General features: G+C 40.7%; 1 protein-coding gene across 8 annotated transcripts in view; it reads left to right on the forward strand.

The window, feature by feature from the left end:
* The window catches only part of TENM3 (teneurin transmembrane protein 3), a 456,764-nt gene that overhangs the window by 206,144 nt on the left and 227,533 nt on the right, over positions 1-23,087 (forward strand). For 4 of the 8 annotated variants that reach the window (XM_019534649.1, XM_019534650.1, XM_019534652.1 and 1 more), the window contains one exon: positions 3,806-4,015. The exons of 3 other annotated variants lie outside the window; for them this stretch is intronic. In XM_019534649.1, the coding sequence (XP_019390194.1) occupies positions 3,806-4,015 (210 nt within the window). The remainder of the gene's footprint in view (positions 1-3,805; positions 4,016-23,087) is intronic. One more of the 8 variants, XM_019534651.1, reaches the window with a different exon arrangement.

The following is a 23,087-nucleotide window of genomic DNA, read 5'->3' on the forward strand; positions in this document are numbered from 1 at the left end:
TGCGAGGAACTTGGTCCGATGCTCTGGAAATCCAGTGCCTCAGAACAGATCCGATTAATTGAGTCTGCTGGAACGTGTAAATTGATGCACTTTAGCAGCCTCGTGTATAAGGTGCATCAGCAGCACTGCATGCCTCTGCGCTGAGAAAATGGTGACGGCACAATTTAAACTAAAACATGTTTGATGTGCTTTAGTTCATAGTGCACTGCCGCCATTTTCTCAGTGTGGAGGCATGCTGTGCCGGTGATGCACGTGCTTCTGATGTGGCGCCAAGTGCTTTTAATTAACATGGCTCACTAATTAAAATCTCCCGGTGCTGCATCAAGAACACATGTAAAAATGCTCTTAACTTCCCTCCCTACTAGATACACACTGGGGAGAGAAGAGACCCATAAACATTGCAGCATACACTGACTAATACATAGGATTCAAATTCTGACCAAACTGTGCTAGAATTATTGCCTTTTCAAATCATGTTCTTCACTGGGAGATCCATGACCTTAAGGCCCTTGGTGCATACATTTTTTTCTAACTCATAAATTCTAGTTCTCACAAGTTCTCAGTCTAGGAACATATGACTGAAACAAAATCTGTTTAAGTATTGGATACACATCAAACCCAAAGACCAGCAAGAGGGAGGCAGGAGAGAAGAAACTGCTAAAATTGTCACCAGTTGTTTCAATGCCAGCTGCCTGGGCACTGGGGCTTTTGCCACCTGATCTCGGTACCAGTACTAATACCCCGGCAGACTGTGCCTTCTGATGATATCATCATCGGAACTGGCACCATGCACGAACACCAGTGAGGCTGGAAGACAAGAACAGGCAGGGGCCATGCACAGCTCCAAACATTGAAGCTGTAAAGACACATTGTGTTTCTCAGGCGAAAGCCCTTTGTCTGAGGATCGCAGAGACATTCACATCCATTGTCGTACTTCATATACCTAGGAAACATGACAAACAAAATGTGCCAACACTTATTCCTGTAACATCCCTGTGTCTAAGTTAATTGGGGCATATTTAACTTAACTGCAGTTCATTCCTGGGACAAGCCCATCAGGAAGTGTAGCAGCAATGTCACCTGGAAGGGGTGCATGTGTAAAGGACTGTGCCACTCCTGGGGTTTTTTTAGTCAAAACCATGGAAGGTCAAGATGGCCTTGTGTGAGACATGTATACAGTTTGAGGGATCTTCTCCTGAATGGATGAGATCATGAGAGAATTTTTACCTGACTTACCTATTGTAAATGTTCATTCAGGACATCTCATAATACTGTGAGCTGTGAGCTACTCATAGCTGTTGGTTGCTTAAAAATAATGCTTTTTGCTTCTTACACAGATATAAATTTAAATAATGATGACAATTGCTTCTGCAATTCCAGAGCAGGAAAATTATCAACCAGAGGAACGGTCAGCCACCCATAGCCTGCAGTCTGCATCCAGCCTGCTGAGTGATTGGATCCAGTCCAGAAAGCTAGGACATCTCCAGCAATCTGGTGGCAGGAGATGTCTGGAGGTTGGCACTGCAGCATTACAGCAGACAGGTTGGAAATGGTGGACCACTACTCCAAAAGGTTGCTGACCCCAGAATGAGACTAGCACATTAATCCAAAGTCTAGACACATTTGGAGTTCTTATTTCAGGTTCAGTATTTTACAAACTAAGGCACTTTGATTAAGCTGACCTTTGTGTTCAGTTCTGTTTACATCCAGGTCCCAGCACTCTGCTTGCTATCTGCCTGTACACTCATGTTTTCCTTTTTCTCACAACTCAATATCAAGTTTCTCTTACCCACTCGTAAGAGAGTATATTTGTTCTGCTCATCAAGGCTCTATTCAACCTTTCCTATAGTGTTCCTTGTGAAATTTCACTCTTAAGAACATTTGTTTTTATTCTAGACCATATTAATTCAGCTAGGAGAGAAAGCAAGCCTCATGCTAGTTTGACTCTTACTCCTCCATGACATTCCATGAGAGCAAGGTGGACTGAAAAAGGAAGCCAATCCATCTGTCATCTTCCTGAAGCCACACACTGCACTGGGAGAAAGGAAGCTACACACCCTAGATGTGTATAGAAATTGGCTTAGAATATTAGCAAAACCAAACCATTAATCTATAGCTCTGGCCAGGTGTTCCAAAAGTCAGCTTAACTCTTCACAAAGTACATTAAAATGGATAAGACAACAGTATTTCACTCTGTCACTAGTTGGCTGTTGCACCTCTCCCTCCGAACATCAAGGCTCATTCCAACAGAATACAAATACCATCCTATATCTGCTTCAGAAATGTACCCATACCAGAAAACTGTAAGGTGGCCCCAAATCATTAACCTTTGTTGAGCACTGTCTGTCTTAAATCAGATGTTGTCAGATGCCAAGTTTGGGAGAGCAGAAGAATAATCACATTGTTCAATGCCACTGAAACGTTTAATTGCCGCTAATCTAAGGGAATACTGATTAGCAATAAAGCACTGATGCATACTTGAAGAAAAAGTTTAATAACTTACTGTACAGTAACCATTGTTCTTTGAGAAGTTCTTGCCGATGTGGATACCATGACCTATCCCTCATACCTGCTTTTGGAGTCCCCAGCTATCACAAACTTCACATCATAAGAGCTGAGGGAGTGTTTTGGCTATTTCTACCTGTATCCTCTTTCGTGGAAGCATAAGGAGGCACAAGGAGCATGCATACCTTGACAGACTCTGGTCTTGCATACATGAGACATGCACCTACAGCATTATCCACACTAACTACAGCATTCTGAAGAACCACAGTTCCTGTAGTCCTGTAATCAACTGTTCATTAGTTGTTTTAATTTTTAAGTACCAAATGGATCCATTAAATTCTCTAAGCTTTCTCTCTTTACCTGTGTTTATGCCTAAAATAAAAAAAATATTGTCATAGGGAGCACCACAGATGTGGAATGAGAAAGAAAGTGTGTGGTATGTGTGTGCATTCACACACTAAAATAAATACAGTCTCTTGTCTAGATTGATTCAAAGTTTGATAGACCAAAAATTTCAAGGATTTTAAATGTTTATATTAATTTTCCTTTTTAATTAATACCTGAATTCTGGAGGAATATTATCCTTGTTGTACTGCTAAAATCCCACTTATTCATGTAGTGCAAATCCACAGTGCTGGATTACTGAATAGCTTCTGCTCAAGCATATGTTTTCTACCATATCCCTGTTCTTGTATATGTTTGTATGTCTTGATTCGCAAGAGCAGGAAGGCCTTTTAATATTCAGGAATCTTTCTCTGAGATATACAGGAATTCTGGACTTTAAATGCTTTCATTTTGCTTGGTTTCCTTCAAGAACAGAGCAGACATGCAAAGAGGAGGGAGGCACAACATATATGCATTTGCATCCTATAACTATTCACTTCTTCAAGGCAAAACAAAACCATTAGGCTTAACTTTTAGGCCCTCCAACCATTACAAGGTTTTTATAAAATAAATGAATGAAGACGTCAGGTTAAAAGAATAGAAAATATTTACTTTTCCAAACACTGGTAGAGCAAATGTTTCTATTCATAATCACTTGGCACATGCTCTCACTCAGTGGTATTCTTCATGGTAGGAAATACTATTCCCTGCAATAGCAAGTGATGGCATGATCAACCCCTTGCAGTGTAAACTTTTAAGCTTTTTAAACATTTGTAATGCATGCTGATGTTATTTCTTTGTTCACCTGTTCTTATTATTTTTGATAAATGACTTTCAGTGATATAGCAAAGAAATTTATGTATTGTTCATGTGATATCCTATCCCATATTTTAAAATATTCTTATTTTTTTCATAGGTCCTCCCATGCCATCCTCCTCATCTAGTCCATCAGTTATTGAACATTTACATTCCCCTCCTCCATCACCCAATCTCCATGACAACCAGAGGTGGTTGCTAAGTACTAATGCCATCCAGCCAGTTCAGGACTCTGACACAGATGAGGACTATACAGCCAGCTCTTATCTAGTGCAGACCGGTACTGTTTCAGTTTCTATCCCAGGTCATGGTAAGAAGGAGATGCCTTGTCCATAGTGTGAATAAACTCTTATTTTACATCCTGTTACAAAATAGCCTGATTATATCTGGTTACAGCCTGTTAAGAGTGAAGGAAATTTAAATCATTCAGTCTTTTATCTTCTGTTAATTTTCTAAGTGAATATGCATACTTTCAACATGACTATATAAGCAAAAGCAAAAATAAGGAAGATAGTTACCTATCACGGTATAAAGATGAAAATAGTTCATTGAAGTTATTTTAGAAGCCGTAATCATATAGAGCAGTAACCACTAATTGTATATTGTGTACCATAACTTGCAGAAGAGGTCTAACTAGCCTATATTGTGGTTCTTTTCAAATAGTAGGTTAAAGCTGGATAAATGACTTGACATTTAGCTTTAGCATATGATGGGATTATATCCTACTATAGTACTTCCTGAGTGCAGAAGATCCTAGACATACTGTGGTTTTCCTAGCCAAAAGGACAGGTTATTATGGGAAAACTATGCAGCCATGCAATACAATCTGTGTTGGGGGGATGGGTAGGGGAAACTATCCCTGCCTTCCAGACATGCAGGCGCTGTACCTTGGCCTCTCACTAGCGATACCAGTGAACTAAGAGATGCAGGATTCCATACCTCCCGTCCTTTAGATGTGTAAACAGGCGATCAAAATGCCTGGTAAGTGACTAAAACTCAGAACACTGATGCTTGGTTGTGCATTATGCCTTAACAAAATACAGTGATCTTTAACTATTAAATGCAGTGTGGAGGATTGCATCATACTGTGTGAATTTAAAACAGAAATTTGAAAAAACAACTTCTGTCGTGTATGATAGTACAGTAAGTTGTCAACTGGGCTTGAAATTGGGCTTTTTCATTTCTTAGCAGGACAGACTTAAGGAGTAACTGTTCTGTGTGGTCTATCCACTAGACGGGAACTTGAAACACAGTTTACCAGGGAATCACAGACACTTCCTAGACAGCAATTGGATAATAGAGATCTGGAATATTATGTTCTGTTCCTAGCTATGAGGGTTTCATGGTCTAATGGTTAAACCAGTAGCTGGCTAGAAACAAGATAGTCAGGCATATTCTTTTGGGAAGACTAGCTGAGTGATAGGATTGACTTTTTCTTAGATGGGAGTTTTGAAAAGTAACTGGGATTCTTCTCTCCCCCCCCCCCCCCCACCCACTCCACTTTGAGTGCTCAACTGCAGATTTGAGAAAAGATAGGATTTGCAGAATGCAGATACTCAGTGCTTGCTGAAAATTGGTCCATTAAACTGTGCATGAGGTTGGCCACCCAAACTTAAGGCATTGTATAGAATTGTACTTTTAGCTCTGACTGAAGTGACCTGTGCAACCTCTCTGTGCACTTATTTGTAATTCTGGGGTCATGTCACTTGGTTGCCATCCAAGGTAAGGTATGAAGACTTGCTCAACATTTAATCAATTAAGAGCTCTGCAGTTACAAAAATATAATAGGGTCGTAATCTCTGGGCTCGCAGAAATGACAAGAGATTTTTATGAAGGTTTGCCTTTCTCATTCACTTTTTCATCTCTGTGAAACATTGCCCGACTTGGCAGGGCAGCAGAACAGGCAGTTTGATCCTGCTGAAATACAAAACTTGCTGGAAATCCAGTGCTCAGTGAAAGCTCTGCACACTAAACCAAACCTACCTTCTTTCATAAAATAGCGCAACGTATACACATGCAAAAAGCCCAAGGCAGAATCGATCTAAGTTACACAGTGGTCTATTAACGACGTAGCTTAGATCAGTAGTGAACAGAACACACATTCACCATTTGAAGGCAGGGAGGGTCTTAGACTGGGTTACACCATTTTTAAACTAGTCTGTATGCCAAACTTCTGTCCTGTTACAGGTATAGAACTAATCACTTATACCAGTAAAAGTGTAATGTCTGTACCTGGCCTATATGACTGTCCTTACAGCCAGATGATGGTGTGTGGATGCAATATGGGTTTTCAGAGGTTTCAGCAGGGTGCAGTAGAATCAACCTTAAGTGCTTACATCCATTTATGTCATAAAGGTGGAAGAGAATCTGCTCCTAAATCTTTGAAGCATTTTTTTGTCTTGATGATAGGATTGTTGGGTAGTAGCCTACAGTTTTTTCATTACTTTTAAAAGGAGTAATCATGGCTGGCAGACCAAAATGTAAATGTTGCCATCTCATCTCATAAAGATTGGGAGGTTTTATGTTGATCTGTCTGGTTTGTTTGTTTTTTTATTACGTATACATGTGTTTGAGGAGTTGCATTTGGGTTTGCAGCCATCCATGGCAAGAGCTAAGTCAGTAAATTGTGATGATTTTCCCCAATTTTTGAAAATAAAATGTCAATTCTAGTTGGAATCAGTATCTTCTGATACTGATTCAGCACAAGGTCATTGTACAGCCATTGCTATTGAAGAATTTATAACAAAAGTTCTGTTGAATACTAGAGATTATTTAAACATTGTCCTGCATAGGAGTGAGAGACTGAACATTTACTGAAGGAGAAAATGAGTGAAATCAAACCATGATGTAATGAGTTCAAGTCAGGAATACTGTGGGGGCATGTAAAGGGTACAACCTTATTCATTCACTATGTACAGTAGAAATTGGGGAAATGGCACACAAATGAAACTTGTGTGTAATATTAAATTGAAAGAAAAGGAAAGAGGGAACAGCAGAATGAAATCGCCTTTAACATGTTCAGAGGAATAGAATGCCAGTTCAGCAAAATATTTCTGTTCAGCAAAGTGTTTAAATGCATGCTTAACTTTATGTACCTAATTCCCACTGACTTTAAAGCTAAGTGTGCAGTGTATGCTCAAGTGTTTTCCAGAATTGAGTCCTCAATTTTAATTTATCTGACTTGCCTTAGTTGACTGTAACTTTTAACAGTACAACAATACTATCCATTAAACTTTTGTATGGGCATCCTTGTATGTTGGCACACTGATAGGAAGCGGGTATCATCTCTCTCCCTAGATGCTAATAAAGAAATTCACTGTCCTACCCTCACAAACCAGAATTAGAGTACCACCATAACCAGATTTCCTGCTCAGATTTCTTAGTAAATGTCTCAGTGTTCTCTCATGGCTGAGCTTCCAGCAAACCTGCAGGTCCTTTCAGTCATTTTCTTGCTAACTTAAAAGAGCTCTCGGGAACGGAAACTCACGAGTAAGCAACATTATTTGTGATTCTTAAGAGGTTTGTTTTGGGGTAGGGAAGAAGAGAGAGTACTCTGACTACTTTAAATTTTACAAGGATTTTTCATACCTTAGAAAGCATATGAGATTGCCAATATTCCTGTGGTTTTAGGAGACAAACTACCCCCACTTTTCCAAGCTTTGAAAGTTTCTCCCCAGCCTCGTTGTGTGAAAGTCAAGAAAATATCTGTTGAATTTACAACCAACTCCACCACAAATAAAATTAAGTAGGTCCCATCCACAACTGCCAAGAATGGGGGTCGACAACTTTGGCACATGGGCTGTATCCAGCCTCCAAAGGTCTGACTGGGGGTGGGGATGGCACACTGACTTAAGAGCTGCCTTAAAGAAGCAATTTAAAGGAGCCATTTTAAAGTGGCCACTTAAAGCCTCCTGCTTTGTGCCTTTGCTGTCAAATTTCCTGGTCCCTTTTAGCATTTGGAGTAGCTTGCACCAGCACCTGGTAAGCAGAGGGAGGCACAGATCAGGGAAAGGATCAGAGCACCAAACGATTGTGGCCGACATGGGACATCAGCCTGTGGCTGCAGCTAAGTCACAAGCACCCAGCCCCGCTGCCCTACAGAGTTGCCTACCGACCCCCGATCTAGAGTTGTTCTGTTGTCTCAGCAGGACAACATAAGCAAGGCTGCTGTTTACTTATGAAGTGCTAAAGGTTTGAGAAGACTTTAGATTGGCCCTAATGTAAACCAGATGCTGTTCACAGGCTGCTTTTCTTGCCTGATCTTCACTGTTTTTCAATTTTTCCTACCTGAAAACTTTTTTAAGTCTGCGTCTTCACTTAGGACAAGTGTTCTAAGTGACTGACAGCTGCATGGCTTGTAAGCTGGAGCAGCAAGGGCTGCATCAGCAGGAACCACAGGATCCCCAGGCCAGATATCATGTGGGCATCCTCTTTTCTACCTTCCCCCACCTCCCTTGCCCCTCTCTCTCTCTTCTCTCCCACTGCACCATATTGTGCAGTTTGCTACCCCTCAGCTTCCTGGCTACAGGCCTCCCTGCTGCATATTCTGTGTGGATATCCCAATCTGCACTGCTGGCTACCTCATTCCTCCCTACCCCACTGAGTGAGAGCAGGAAGTGGAAGCCAGAGGAGGGCCCTGAGACCCTAACTGCTAAAGCAGCATAAGTAATGCGGGGGAGCAAGAGCTGGGTGGGAGCTTATGGCCATAGATTAACTCCCCCTCATAGGTCCCAGGTGGCTCTCAGGCCACCTGTTGGACAGTCCTGACTTAAGATGTCATTAAAAATGGTTACTGTATTTAGCAAGGGCTAGGAATGAACAGGGAAACCTTTTCCACCTTCACAGAGATTAAACAAATTAACTAAATTTTAATAGTTCTGGCTGCTGTGGTAAAATAGAGAATTATTTTTCACTGTGTTCTCAAACTGAGACCTGACAAGACAACCTTAGAACCTAGATGTTATAATTTTGTGCTGTTGATTTAAATGTAGATTATACGATAGTCATAAAATTTGCCATGTGTCTTTTAAAAAGAAAAGAATTATCCTGTTAGCACAGCTCCACCAACAGAAAATGAAAGCAGTATAAGTCTGTAAGAACGTGATGTTTCTACCTGCTACCTGTTGGTTCAGAACCTGGAAAAGGAATAGCTGCTGGTTAGTTTCTTCATCTCTTGTTAGTCTTCCAGAATTAAAGTTTAGTCCGGACTTGAAAAAGTATTCTTCCTGTACCTGCAGAGCAGATAACGGCAGAGTCTGCAAATCACAAAATGTCTGTGTCGCCATCCACAAATTCCATCCATTTATTGGTTCACTTTCCTTCAGAATTTTTCATATCCAGTATGCTTCTCATTGTCATGACTTGTAAATGCTCATACCGTTATTTTTATTACAATTCTTTTTTTTTAGTGAAACTTTTCATGAGGGCATTTACTCCTGGCTTCCTGGGCACATTTCAATTTGAATAATACATTCTTCTTAACTAATACACCCTCTCCACTTTCAGCTGCACCGCCCTTCAACTGCACTACTCTTCCTTTAAACCTGCATGCATGCATACACAAAAGAGCAAAACCCCTGTTGTGTAATGTTGCTGGTGCAGAACAGCTGCCACGTTTTGTTGGGTGAGTTATCCTTATATGTATACTGTCTGAAAAAAAAAAAGCACTTTGGGAGTATTTAGGATGAAAGGTGCTGACTGAATATGCTTTTATTGTTTGACTGCATTCTGTTATATTGAATTTACATGTATCAGCAACTTTAAAGTGCCTTTATTTTCAGTCAGCTCAGAAATATACTAACAGCTGGTTTTAATGGTTTTTGTCCAGGTTCATTTCTACCAGCATAGCAGATCTAAAAAATATAAAGAATCTGATTAAGTATTCAGTAATATATAAATCTGAGCTTTGAAATGGATCTGTCTGTTTGATAAACTCGAGGGAATTAGCTTTTTATTCAGGAAAATAGTTTTAAAAAAAGAAATGAGAAAATGAAATCTTTGATTAAATCAATTTTTACATTTTTTATTTAAGTCTTGTTTTAGTACCAAAGCATCGTTTACCCTGTGTTCTCCAAATATAAGAAATGTATTGCTGTACCGAGTAAGTGTTGCTCCATTTTAAAATCGCAGCTCAGCTAAAGTTTTAACGTTATTGCAGACCTGTACTGACAAGCTTAATTTTAGTTCTCTAAAAAAGACATGTTTATAGATATAAATTTCAGAAGGAGGGAGTTTAAAGTTTAGGGCCCTTGATCTTGGCAGTATCCCTTCAAGTAATGCGACAGATTTATTCTGACTTTTATTGCTCCCTTCCTCCAGAGAGCAGCTTGCTTCACAGACTGTTCTACCATTAAACTAGCTTCTCTGTGCAGATCAGAGTAACTTGCTGTTCCCCAGGAAAGCAATTCTTAAAGCACCTCAATATTCTTCCTTCAAAAGAATTATTTTAGAAAGAATGCTGAACTGGCTCATAAGAGACAGAAAATTCTGGACATTGCTATAAGATGAAGAATAATTCAAGAGATAGGAGACGAGCTGGGAGGAGAGATTCTCTAACCTGACTTAGTGTTTTCTTTTCTCTTTTTTGATCAAATCTGCTTCTACACAAGACAAACCAGGTAAAACTAGGAATTTTACAGGTGTTTTTTAGGTTTGCAGCCTTCTTTCAGGACTACATTCTGGTTCTGTCAGTTTTGTAGTAATTTTAGGAGAAATAGTTTGCTAGAACTAGTTGCTTATAGTTTGGTTGCAAAGATGTCTTTTAATGCAAGAAGCAGTACTGAATTGTCAGTTTAAGCCAAAATAAAGATGAAGGCCCATAGTTTAATGCCAAGTATTATTATTGACAACCTGGAAACATAGTAGCTGAGTTAGAAATTCTGTTCCTAGATCTTAGGGTGGAGGGAAGGAGTGGGGGTCATTCTTTCAGAAATCAGACTGGTTGTGGGAAGACAATAAAACAAAATGCAACAAAAACTTTTTTTGAACAACTCTTCATGGCAGGGTTGTCAACTGGGGGTATGCAGACTGGTCCCAGCGGGTACATGCGGGTGGGTGGGGGATGGAGCTACCACTCCCAAGAGCAGGGCCGGGGCGGGGCAAGGGCAGTGGCACCCCTCTGTGGGGTGGGGAACCTTGCACGCAGTGGCCACCACTGCCACCCACCAGCCTGATGAGCTTGCCTGCTCCACAGAGGGGTGCTGCTGCCTTCACTCCAGCCCAGTGAGCTTTCCCACCCCGCCCTGGCCCTGCTTCTAGGATGCGGCTGCTCACCCACCCGCGCACCATCCCTGCCTGCCCACTCTATATCTGTGTCACTGATAGGTGTTATAGGGGCTTTGGCCCCTCCTTGGCTGGTGCCTTGCCCCCCAGCGACGTCAGGGTAAGATCCAAATTCAGCACCACTTAGATGGTTCAGTTGCTGCACCTACTTTCCTGCCACGTCTTTGATGTTTTATTTTCTTCTTGGGAAGCAGTTCCCAGTAGGTTGCCCGTGGGGCTCTCAGCCCTGGGTTTCTTTGTGGGGCGCCAAACCTCCACTTTACCCGACCCTTAGCACATCCACAGTCAGGGCAGACTCTGCTTTCCACAGGCCTTACTCTTGGATGTTCTCGTCTCATCCACACCGCCTACCTCCAAGGGTCAGGGCTTTCTGGCCGTCAGCTCTCCAGAGGCCATCCTTCGTCTTCAGACTGTGGCCTTGGCAACCAAACATACCCCAGTCTGGGGTTAACCATAACTCAGGAATAAAACCAAACTTAAAAGGTCAGCATTCGCTGATGGCCCCCTTGGTCTTGCTGAGGACTCTTCTGTCCCTCTTTGCCTAATAGGTGTCTGGGAGGGGCGGCAGCCTTGTACCATGCCTCTGGTGGCCCTCTCTGGGAAGTCTCCCTTGGGCCTGCGTCCCTTTCCCCCTCAGGCCTGTCTGTCCCACTAGCTGGTGTTGCCCTTCCCTCCTGTACTGGGTTCCATGTCCCTCCATGTCTCTCTCCCTGTTGTGCTGCCTGGGGGTGTCAGCAGTCCCTCTGCTGCTCCCCGCCACAGCACTTGGGCTCCCTGTTGGGGCCTCAGCTCTCCTTTGTGGTGTCCCAGAGAGCTGCTTCTCTCTGGTGGAGCTCCCTGAGATCCCTCTGCCCCCAGGGCTTGAATTCCCCAGCTCCCTTGCCAGTGTCCCTCTGCAGGTGCCCATCTTCTTGCCCCCATCCTCGGGGCTTGCACTCACCTGGTCTCACCGCTGGTGTTCAGTCCTTCTCCCCTCCCTGCAGCTGAGTCTTCAGCTGCTTTTTGAGCAGCCCACTCCTCTTTGAGTCCATGCCCCCTGCTCCTGCTGATTTACAGGCTCAGGCAGCTCCGGAACTGCTAAGCTTGTTCTCTCTGCCCCGGAGTCTCTCACCAGCTACAGCTGTTTGCTGTCCCTGTGGTAAGTATCGGGGCACATTTGGGAGGGGGCCTGGGTTGAGTTAAGGGGAGGGGCTTTTGCTTCCTTTCTCACAGTCTCCCCATACACCATCCTGCTCTGCATCCATCCACGCTCCATCCCCCTTCTCCGCATCTGGCTGCGCACCACCCATTGCTCCAGCCGCCAGAAGCACTTTGATTTAAAAAGGTTGAAAACCCCTGATTTATGGAATACCTATATAGTATATTTCATTTTTAATATTGTACCAGAGTTCTAGTAGTTCTTACACAGCCACTTCTGATGATAGTAGTCTCTGATGGCAAGACCTGAAACAAGTTTTAATATAATATAAAATATTTTCACTCATCCATGATCGCGGATCTACTAGGTGACATATGATAAACAAGATTTTGCTCCACTCCTATGGGACTTCTAGATTAATGGGCTTTTCTGTTCAAAGAGGCTAACCTTATCTGCAGAAACAAAGTTAGGAGAACACTTGTGGATTTTAAGTTGCTACAAAGTGGTAAGAGTCTAACAGGAGTGAGTAAGTGTGCATAAGGCCTCTTATTCAAAGACCTCAGATATCAAATGTACCCTCAGGGCACTAGCTGGTCAGTGATATGATACTCGTACAACACATCGTTTGAAATGTATTTCATCATAATGACTTATTAGAACCGGATACAAATGGGAATGCAAAGGGTCCAGCCCCTTCCTCATTCAAAAATGAATCATTGTTGTTGTAAATTATTTCTGATTACATAGTAAAGCCCAAAGAGCAAAATTAGGAACAGGACCCTTCAGTTTTTTTTAACAAACAAATGAGAAAGCATGCTTTAGAAATTTTAAAATGTAATGGCACTTTGACATAGTCTGATGTAAAGCAGGGACCACATTGTGATTGAAAGTCACTTTTCACTGCCTCTTTCCACCCTGCTGCCTGAGGAAAATAAGGTGGGAGGGACAGCAGTAGTCCTGTACTTGCTTGCTTCTCTTCCTAGTTGTTCGTGCTGGATGTAGCCTGTGGAAGAGAACTTAGATTATGTAAATCACTCCCTTATTTTCTTGTATGGGTGGTCAGAGTGGAGCCTGAAATGGTTCAGAGAAACAGTTATGGACAGGTACAACACAGGCTAAATATCACAGATACACATCTTGGTAGGGTTTTCTTCAGTTTCCCTCAAGCCACATCTCCTTCTACTCCCCTCTCCCCCACACACACTTTTGTCCGTCAAACCAGCTCCTAATTGCCAACGAAACATGGCATTTTTCTACTCTTCCCCCAAAATAGAAGCAAATTCAGTGGTGTGGGGGCTAAAGAAAAATAGCAACTAAGCACACGGTGCCTGTATTAGAGAATTTATAGAAATAACAGGCTTCATGACCTTCTTGCTCATCTGCAGTCTTTATTACCACTTCGAGATGCTCTTTCCTATTTCTTGTCTGAAATTAAATTGGCTTAGTCAAAAAACACTTTCAAGTGGCCTGAAAATTTGCCATGAGACTATGAACTAAGGAAAATATTAGATTTGGAGAAGATACCCAGAAGAGCACCACAGGGCTAAGTTGTAGTCATGTTTTTATTTAACATTGTTCATGATCTGGACAAGGGACTAAACAAGTCATTAATAGAATTGTAAATAGGCAAAATGCAAACCATTCTGAAACGCAAATATTCAAAAGAAACCTGAGAGATAATAACGTGGAAGAAATTCACAGGATTCATGATGGGCAACCAGTTAGATGCGTGTTTGATAGGTAACGTGTCTAATGTAAATGGTCACTACAATTTGGGATTTCAAATGCACTAAATTGTATTGTAGAGGGTGAGAAAGAAAAGGCTCTAGTATGACCAGACTTGAAATATTCATTTCAGTAATGAGCCTCTTGCTTCCTAAACATTTTCTGTCAAATATAGACATATATAGAAACATCTGGTAATTTGTTTTAAGAGAGCTCAAAGGTTTGTATGTACAGGAGAAAAATTAAAAGTTAAATGCTTACTATGTATCTAGGTGAAGCATTGACAAACTGGGGACAAAGGTGAACAGTTTTTTCTAGGGTAGGAGGGAAAACTTTCAGTGCTGTATCTAGGGATATAATTAATAATAATGGGAAGAAACTAAGGGAAGGAAAAATTAGGCTGAATAGCAAGGAAACCTATCTGACAGTGAGCTCTATTAGGATGTCTAATAGTATCCCAGGGGAGGTGGTAGAAGCTCTGTCACTTGTAACATTTAAAACTTAGAAGGAATAAAAATACCAGAATTGTACTATTGGGAACAATCCTGCATTGGCTGAGGAGAGATGGACTAGATAACCTACTGGGTCTTTTATACCACTGTAGATGAATTTTCCAAATGAGGTGTACATGGTCAGGTAGTTTATTAGAGTAGTGACTATTATACCAAAGCGCGATAATAGTGTTTCACTAGCTGCATGCACAATATGATGTATTGCCTTCTAGCTCTATGTTGAGAGAGAGGGAATTCTATACAATTATAATTGCTGTACACCTTCAAAAGTTCTTTGCTTTGCAGTTAAGCAGAATTTCTGCAAGTAATGGCAACGACACAATGTAGTCTCAGTAGGTAATAACTTTTTAGACTGTAAACATCTTGAAAAACATTACAAACACAAATCACAATTATCCTAGAGATTTACAAATAGGAAAAAAATATTAAAATGAAGCAGGAACTGAAAATAAGCAGGATGAATATGTACAGAAAACAGGTTCAATAAAGTCAGCAACCTCTACTTTCTGTATAAAAGCAGAGATTTACAGCCTGACTGGAAATTTTGGACCATCAAAAACTAAGCCACAATCAGGAACCAAAGTTTATTCTATGGTGATAGTCCCTCTAATTAAAAGGTTTTCAAACAACAGCAAGAGCAGACCTGTCCTTGATTTTTAATTTGGGCAATCTGTTAAAAAGCAAAAGATGATTTTGCCACCTTAGTAACATGCTTAAACTATTGTCAAAGCTTGCACTTCTTTGACCTCCATATAGACTGCTCATAACCCTAGGGCAAGAGCCCCCAAAGGAATTTAGAAAGGCAGAGTTGATCTGCATTGTACTTATTTAAGACTATGAGTCTGCAATGTCTCCTCTGTAGAATTTCCACTTCTGACTACCAAACTGTTCTGTTTCCTCTAAGGCAGGGCTCTCTTTTCCCAGCCAAAACTAGTGCGCTTACTCAGAACTATCTTGCCCCAGACATGTACTTCTTCAAGGCATTACTTAGAAAGTTATTGGTAAATTTGATAAACCTTACTTACAACTGTATACAGGTTAACCAAAAAGTGATGCAACAAACTTGTAATAGATGTGGAACAGATTCAGGCTTGATTGGAGTATTTTACAAAAAGGCATGCTGAATTAATTTGGGCTTAGAGCTTTGTTGTTTCAGCTATAGCAGCAATGCTTGTAGCACTTCCTGAGTAGCTATCAAGCCATTTAATCTCATACATATGAAATCAGACAATATAGGGAGGTGACCTCCCTATCCTTAGGTACAGATCAAGGAATCATCGACTAATTTCTCTATTTCACATGTTGTGGGCAAATGGAGTGGCTTTTAAACATAACAAGTGTTTTCTGAATACCAGCCAATTTATTTTGTATCCCTTTTTGATGTTTGATTTGATTAATTTGTCTCTGTATACTTTTTGTTTTGGTTGCTATGCCAAGCTTCTGTCAGCATGGTCCCTTACTTAATGCAAAAAAAAATGTACATTTGTTCAGTTTAATTAAGGAAATTAAAGTTTTCCCATTTCACCTTCACCCCACCAAAATAAAATTTTACAAAGTAGTGGGCAGTTAGTTCTCATATCTTAATGCTGTAGCTAAATGTCTTCCTTTCAAGAATTTTTGTAATTTTTAATCTTTGTTATTTAATAGAAGATCCAAGACCAATTATTTCTTCTTTGATTATGGCCTTCACAATCTTCAAAGAACAGTCTCTCCCACACCTCCTGTATCATTAACTGTGAAATATCTCTGCAAGGAGAACCTAGCCTCCTCATGAATCGGGGGATTTGGAGTGACAAACTATCTTCCACATACTAGAATGCTTGCCAGATGGGACAACCTGCCAAATGTGTCACGCACAAAGGATATACTGTACCTTCTCTCCCTTCTTTGCCCTCCCCCCATCCCCATATCACATTTAAAGATATCATGCACAGTAAAAAAAAATCTATGAAGATGTAAATGATTCTTCCATACAAGTGATGTCAACTCAAATAAAAAAAAAAACATTCTTATGAAAAGAAAAGAATTCCCTCCAAATGTCAGCTAGATTTAGATCAACAAACTTGTTCCTCAGAAGGTTAGTGGTAGGAATGTTACAAGCCACAAACTCATTCATTTGCCTTTTGCCCATCTGTGCACATTATAAGTACATATACATTTTGCTTAGGCTATTATAGAGCCAAAATTTATCTCTCCACATAAGGAAGCTGATTCAATTGTTGTTGTTTAATTCAGTATTTGTATAGTAGTGTCCCCAGGCCTCAGTTAGGCTCTACACTCCACTGTGCAAAGTGTTGCAGACAAGAGAAACAAGAGACAAACCAGGAATCAGCACACAAGAGAACATGCCTGCTCCAAAAAAGGCAGGTGATGTATAGAAGTTAGAGAGGAAAACAGACAAAGATAAAGCGGGTTTTTAATTAGACATTTAAAAAAAAAACCCTAGATCCAGCTTTCCCAGCTGGTAGTCAACCTAGGCATCAGTAATAGTCTCCTAATTGTGATCCCATTCTCTTGCCTCACAGTTGCATAAATCAAGAGCAATGCCATCAGTGTAGAGTTATAGCTTTGTTAAACCTGTGAGAGTCAGGCTCAAGAATTGTACCTAATAATGCAGAACTTATATGTTATTATGTATCATAATTTTGATATGTAATATTGAAAGGTCCAGTATTTTAACTCTGTTCCCTAATCCTGAGGTCAGCAACAGTTTCCAGTGGTGGACCAGAATGACCCAGCTTGATTCAGGAACAGGTGGACATTAGGACTCAGCTACAACCGCCACTTCTCCCCACCTTGGTATAGTGAAAGCCCCCCTCTGCCACAGCTTGTGCCATAGCATGGTCAGAGTTCCCTTTCTGCTAGGGGCCCAGGTACAAGGAGAGCCTCCCACTGCCAAAAGGCACAACTCCTCAGGCCAGATCCAAAGGCTGTGTGGGCCAGATCCAGCCCATGGTCATAGGTTGTCACCCCTGCCCTAATCCATGTAAGGTCTTTACTAGTTTTTTCCAAATGTAGTGAATGTATTAATTCGTGCTATTTATTGTAATTTAGTGTAATTGTGACTTTCAGCAACTAAAAATTATTAGTTTACTTACCACGTGCCTGCTGCCTGGTATAGTGCTTTTTCAGCATCCCCAGCATTAAGAGTCCTTCAGGAGTCCCCTTCCTTTCATAGCTGTTTGTAAAAAGCTATGAAAACCTGATTGGATTAGGACACAGAGTTAAAATATTAGACCTTCTCTGAAAATGATGATAAATAATTAAATGGATAAAGGTTAGATTCCTTCTGTTTCCTGTGTTTTTACAAAGCATTTGAAAGATGCTTTTAAGCTTTTCTCTGCACCTATGAGGCCTAGAGCTGGAGCTTTAAGAAAAATGTCAACTATCCAGGGACTTCTGATAACATCTAAAAAGATCGCAATCCTGCTGCAATTAGTCAATCCCATTGACAGTGGAAGTAGGTGTCTGCCTTGCAGTCAGATTCAGCCCTTAAATTGCATAAATAACAATGAGAGCTGTGCACATACATCCCGGGGCAGAATTTGGCCCTTGTTGTAATTTAACGTAGAGACCAGTGCCACAGTTTCTCATAAACGTCAAATTGTGGCAGCTGACTTCAGTGGGAGTTGTGAGTGTTCTAGTTATAAAGGAATCAGGTCATTAGATTGCAACTGCAGCACACTTCTTAATCTACCATGTTGAAAAAGGCAAAGCAGCAAAAAAGCAAAAAGGTAATGCAGCTGGAAAAGACAATGCAGTTTTGATGTTTTTTTGGTTTGCATTTGCATCAGATTCTTCCTACTAGTTAGTGAAAAGGAAAAAAACACAGTTCAGTTTTCTGGTGCTGAAAATAGACAGAACTTCTCTGAAGTAAATGAAATACTGTTAGAGAATTTGACCTATTTTTGGAATAGAAATAATTATAAATGTGAGTTAAGATTTTAGGATTAACATTTCAACCTATAAATGTAAAAACTTGTATCACTTTAAATTAAAAAAATGCATTTATTGATGATGATGTAGTTTTAACAAGAAAACATATTCTGAAGTTGCTTTGAAAACTTCCTTTTGTACCTAAAGGATTTAAAACCCATTAATCCAACATCCTTCACCCTTTTGTATATTTTCTTTGCCTTTAAAAGCTTCAGGGCTACTCTGAAAGAATAATTTTTTTGTTCTTCCCCACCTCATACAAAAAAAAAGCCTTCTCCATTTAGTATCTTTCTCTGTCTGGATGCACCATTGACATGAATCTTGTTGTCACTAACCCATTAAGAGTACACTGAAGTAGTAACCCTATTTTTAAGGGATGCAGAGATCTGACTAGAAGGCACATCAGCCTCCCTCCCTCATACAAGACCAAGGATTTCTATTGTCAGATGCAGTGGGCATGAAAGCAGCAATTTTACAGCACAAAAACTCCAATAACATTTACTGCGGTTGGCTGAGATTGAAATGCACACAGGCACTGCTCAGTCTTGGTTGCTTAAGCACCAGCTTCCCTTGGCTTTTTGCCAGTTTGTGCATTTCAAAGAGACAAGTCCTTTAAGGGGAAAGAGTTTTCCTTGTTACTTGCTGTGGGGTAAACAGACCATTCAGGCATAGTTTATTGCATTACATACTCGACTATGCATAGTAGAATGCAACAAAGTAATTGGTAGAATTATTTCAATCATTAGAATTCATAAGTATGAAATATCCTGTCTAAGCCAGAATAAAAAACATTCAAGGATTTTCCTTTCGTCTGAGCTGCTAATCATTTATCACTGAAGACTAAAAACTTCCTTTTGTAGAAATATTGCACTTTTTTTTATTTTTTGAGATAAACTGGTATCCTTGGTTCTATGGTTACAAAAACCTGCAAGTGTATTTTTTCCCTTTTTTTCCTTGAAAATAAATGTTGCAATATTTCTTAGCGTATGGGTAGTGCATTGCAAAGGAAGTATTCGGTGTGAGAGGGTACAGTATTTCATCAAACCATTATATCTTCAAAGATGCCTAGTCAAAACATTACAAATGGAAATGTAATTATAAAAGAAAGAAAAGTTAGTTACTCTGTCTGTAACAATTAGCAGTAACTTTATTCCATTATATCCACAACATGGAGGCTTAATCATAAGAGAACCTTTCAAATCTTATTTTGTGTATGCTTCCTAGATCCTTGATCTTATTATATGGTAACTATTCATATGTTTTAAAACAGAATTTATTACCATAAAGCCAGATGTTATGATGTCTGACTGTCAAGGTGGGTTAACTTGGTTATTGTTGATCAAGAATGCCAGACGCTAATTTTTTTTGAATCTTTGAATTACTTCAGAAATTTCCCAAAGCAGCTTCTTACAAATGGAATATGCTTTTTAATAGCTCTGACTTCACTCAAAAGACTGCAGGTTTTCTTGTGGGGAAGGTTCATTTTGTTTTTGTTTTCTGGAGTGTTCTGGAATGGTATAAAATAGTTACTGTTGGCAATCCTGTGTTTCTGGGTTACTTTCCAGTAGTTTTCCCTGTTCAGTGAGGAAAAGGCAAGAACAGGAATGACCTTGCACCCCTCTGTCAGTGAGTGCCTGTAGCGAAAATGCTTCAGAAAGCAAGTGAAGCACTTCTAATGAATTGTGCTTTTGATTCTTTGAATCTGCACAGCTTCTCCATCAAGTTTTTACAGCTGGACTCTTGCTGTAATTGCTACTGGGATGAGATGCACAACATGGGGTTTTGGAACTAAGTACTTATATTGTTTTACTGGCCAAAAATATATGGCATAGTAGGAGCAACAGGCTTTGTGAAATTCACACTTGTATATCTTCATGTTCTTCACTGGTTTCTGACATGCTGCTGATTTGCCAGCAGGCACTCTAGATGCAAGCGATAAAAATGGCAAAGCCGAAAGCTGTTTCTTAAAGCTACTGTGAAGTGAGAAGAAGTGGATTGGGATTGTAAATGTGTAACAGTGTCCAAATCATTGTTAATTAACTGGGTTTGCAATTGTTATTAGTACTAACATTTAAAAATAGCAGCAGCTTACAATTCTAATCTTCTTAAAACATAGTATAAAAATGTAAGGCAGATATAATGCTCCTACTAATATAACCAACCACTGGCCTATCTTCTGCGGCACCAACTTGGAAACCCTTTGGCAACTTGTGGCATTAGGTTTAAATCACTTCATAATGTATTTTTCAAGGGATAGTTTACCCTAAAAAGTATCAACTTGTATTACATTAAAAATTCAATACAATTGCTTATCCCAAATGGCTTTTCTAATCTATGCCTGTGAGGCTGTTAATCAGTGGGTTTATAATAACTTGGAGTATATTTTAGCTTTATTTTTCAGTTTTGAATGAATAACACAACTTAATTGGTATTAATTTGCTCAACAGTGTCAGCCATGACCTTTTAGCCCACAATCAAGTTTGACTATATTTTATATTAATTTCATCTCATAAAAAATTCCGTATTTGGTGGTAAATTCTTGCTGCCGTGTGCAAATAGGCACAAATTAGAAAACACAGACAAAGCGAGACATGCAAGTAGATATTTTATAAACTCCTTTCCACCTTCCTGAAAAATCTGTGGAATAACCTTCTGAGCCTAGGGGCCCAGAGGGACATTTCCACATGGGGCTTAATGATCACCTTGCACACATATACACTGAGCTGGCAAGGGAAATTTATGCAAACACCCACACGTATATTATTTATGCTGTTAGCCTAGGTCTTCAGATACATTATCATGTAGAGGCTAAATGACCGCAGAAATACTGGCAGAAACAGTTACAGGTACTGGGAGAAATAATATCTGAGCAAAAGCAGAAAGCAGTCTACCCAAGTGTGTCTTGTGTTCAGTAGTTTATTGTAGCATTTATATATATTATTCTTATTAAAAGGAATGATAGGCTATAGATCCTGTTGGTCGACATTTGGATTCAGAGTGAAGCTGCGTTTGCTGAATTTAAGTTTGGGGAAGAGGCAGGGAGTAGTGGCAGTTGCTCCCCTCTCCTTCTGGACCACTCTGGGAGTAGAGGAGAGCAGCAAGGCAAAGCCTCAGCTTGCTCCTCAAACCAGTAAAGAGCAGCTGCTCTTCTGCTCTGTTCCTGGTAGCCAGGAGTTGAACAGAGGGAGCAATGCAGCAAAGCCCCCTGTCTGCTCCTCTAACCAGGAACCCTGGTCTGGGAGCAAGTAGGAGGCTTTTCCCCACTACTTGAGTTCCCTCTAGGACTGGTCCAGGAGGGGACAGGAGCAGCAGGGCAAAGCCTCCCGCCAGCTGGGTAGTCCCGGATCTGGCAAGGTATGGGGATCATAATACTGCTGCTTTACTCCCCTCCCCAACCAGACTGGGAGGGGATCATATAGACATTTGCGCTTGTAAGAGAGATTCTTTCTCAAGGAAGATTTTCCAGGTTTATACCTGGAAGATCTTTCTCCCAGAAGGGACATGTTTACCTTAGGAGAAATTGAATGACTGCTTGTACCCATGTAGTTTCCACCGGGAGAGCAGTGATTCCCATGGTAGAAGCATAACGCCTGTACGTGACCTCTGTCTCTTTCCTTCTCCCCCTACCCATCCCCTCCAACAGGGGACTATGGGTACAGCTGGAGGAAAGCAAAAGGTACGTTGGGGCCAGTACACTTGCACAAATCAAATGTGTACCAAATACAAAGGGAAATACTGTGGAGCTCTCTTCCTACCACCACTTGTGCTACTGGTACTATAACAAACAATTTTTCTCTTTTCTAGTCCAACCAAGGCCCCGCTACTGCTTCTGGAGTGTTAAAGGGGGTCTATATTACTGTCCCATATCCTGTGAAAGTATGGGTACCCCTTGCCATCACCAAAACAATTGGGAGTGGGGACAGAGTGATGACATAAGCAGCAGAGCCAAGATGTGCCCCAGAGTGCCTGGGTCTCAGTTTACGAGCAGTAGAAAGTCAGGCCCCTCTGTCTAGGTGTTTTTGTTAGTTTGCATAAGGTAAAAAGTGTTCTATATATCAAGATTAACATTATGGGGTTTGAGAAACTGCTTAAGCTTTTCTTTGTGGAAAAAATAATGAAATGAAGGAGTCCGTGTTTTACCTGAAATAGCACATCATTTTACAGGGCTTCCAAATACCCCAGTTTCCAATGACACTTCTGCCTGCTGCCTAGATCTCAGCTGGAGTACTGGGCATCCGGCTGGGCTGCAGGCAGGTCACAAGATTTCCCCTGCATTTGCCCTTCATGCTGCCCAGGTAATCAGGTAGCTTTTTTGTCTCTGCTGTCATTACTCCTCCTGATGGTTTGAAGCCATCAGTGAGCAGTAGCCTGGAAGCAGAACAGAGGGTGGGTAGCAGCAGAACAAATTAGAGAAAAACAGTCCTGTGTCCAGCTGCCCCAGCATCTGTCTCCAAAAACCAACCCTGCTGCCACTCTGCAACAGATTTAGAGAGCTGAAATGTACCATATGCTCAAACATAGGGTGTAACATTAGGGATGACTGTTTCATTCACTGAATGTTACTTCTCACGTGGTTTTTCATTGAGCCTTCCCCCTCCTTATTTGTCTCATGCTTTCATTCCTTGTCTGTTTTTCTTTCCCATTCTTTTTTTATTTGTTTTCATTTAATCATTTCCCTCTTTTGTTCCTCTCCTACTGGGGGCCTTTCTTTCTCCTTCAGTAAACAACTTACCTTTGACAAGACCATTTGTTGTCGCCTTTCTGCTTTTTCTTATATCCTTCCTTCTCCC

This window comes from Crocodylus porosus, unplaced genomic scaffold (genome assembly GCF_001723895.1).
Source record: "Crocodylus porosus isolate Cpor-Errol unplaced genomic scaffold, CroPor_comp1, whole genome shotgun sequence".
Classification (NCBI taxonomy): Eukaryota; Metazoa; Chordata; order Crocodylia; family Crocodylidae; genus Crocodylus; species Crocodylus porosus.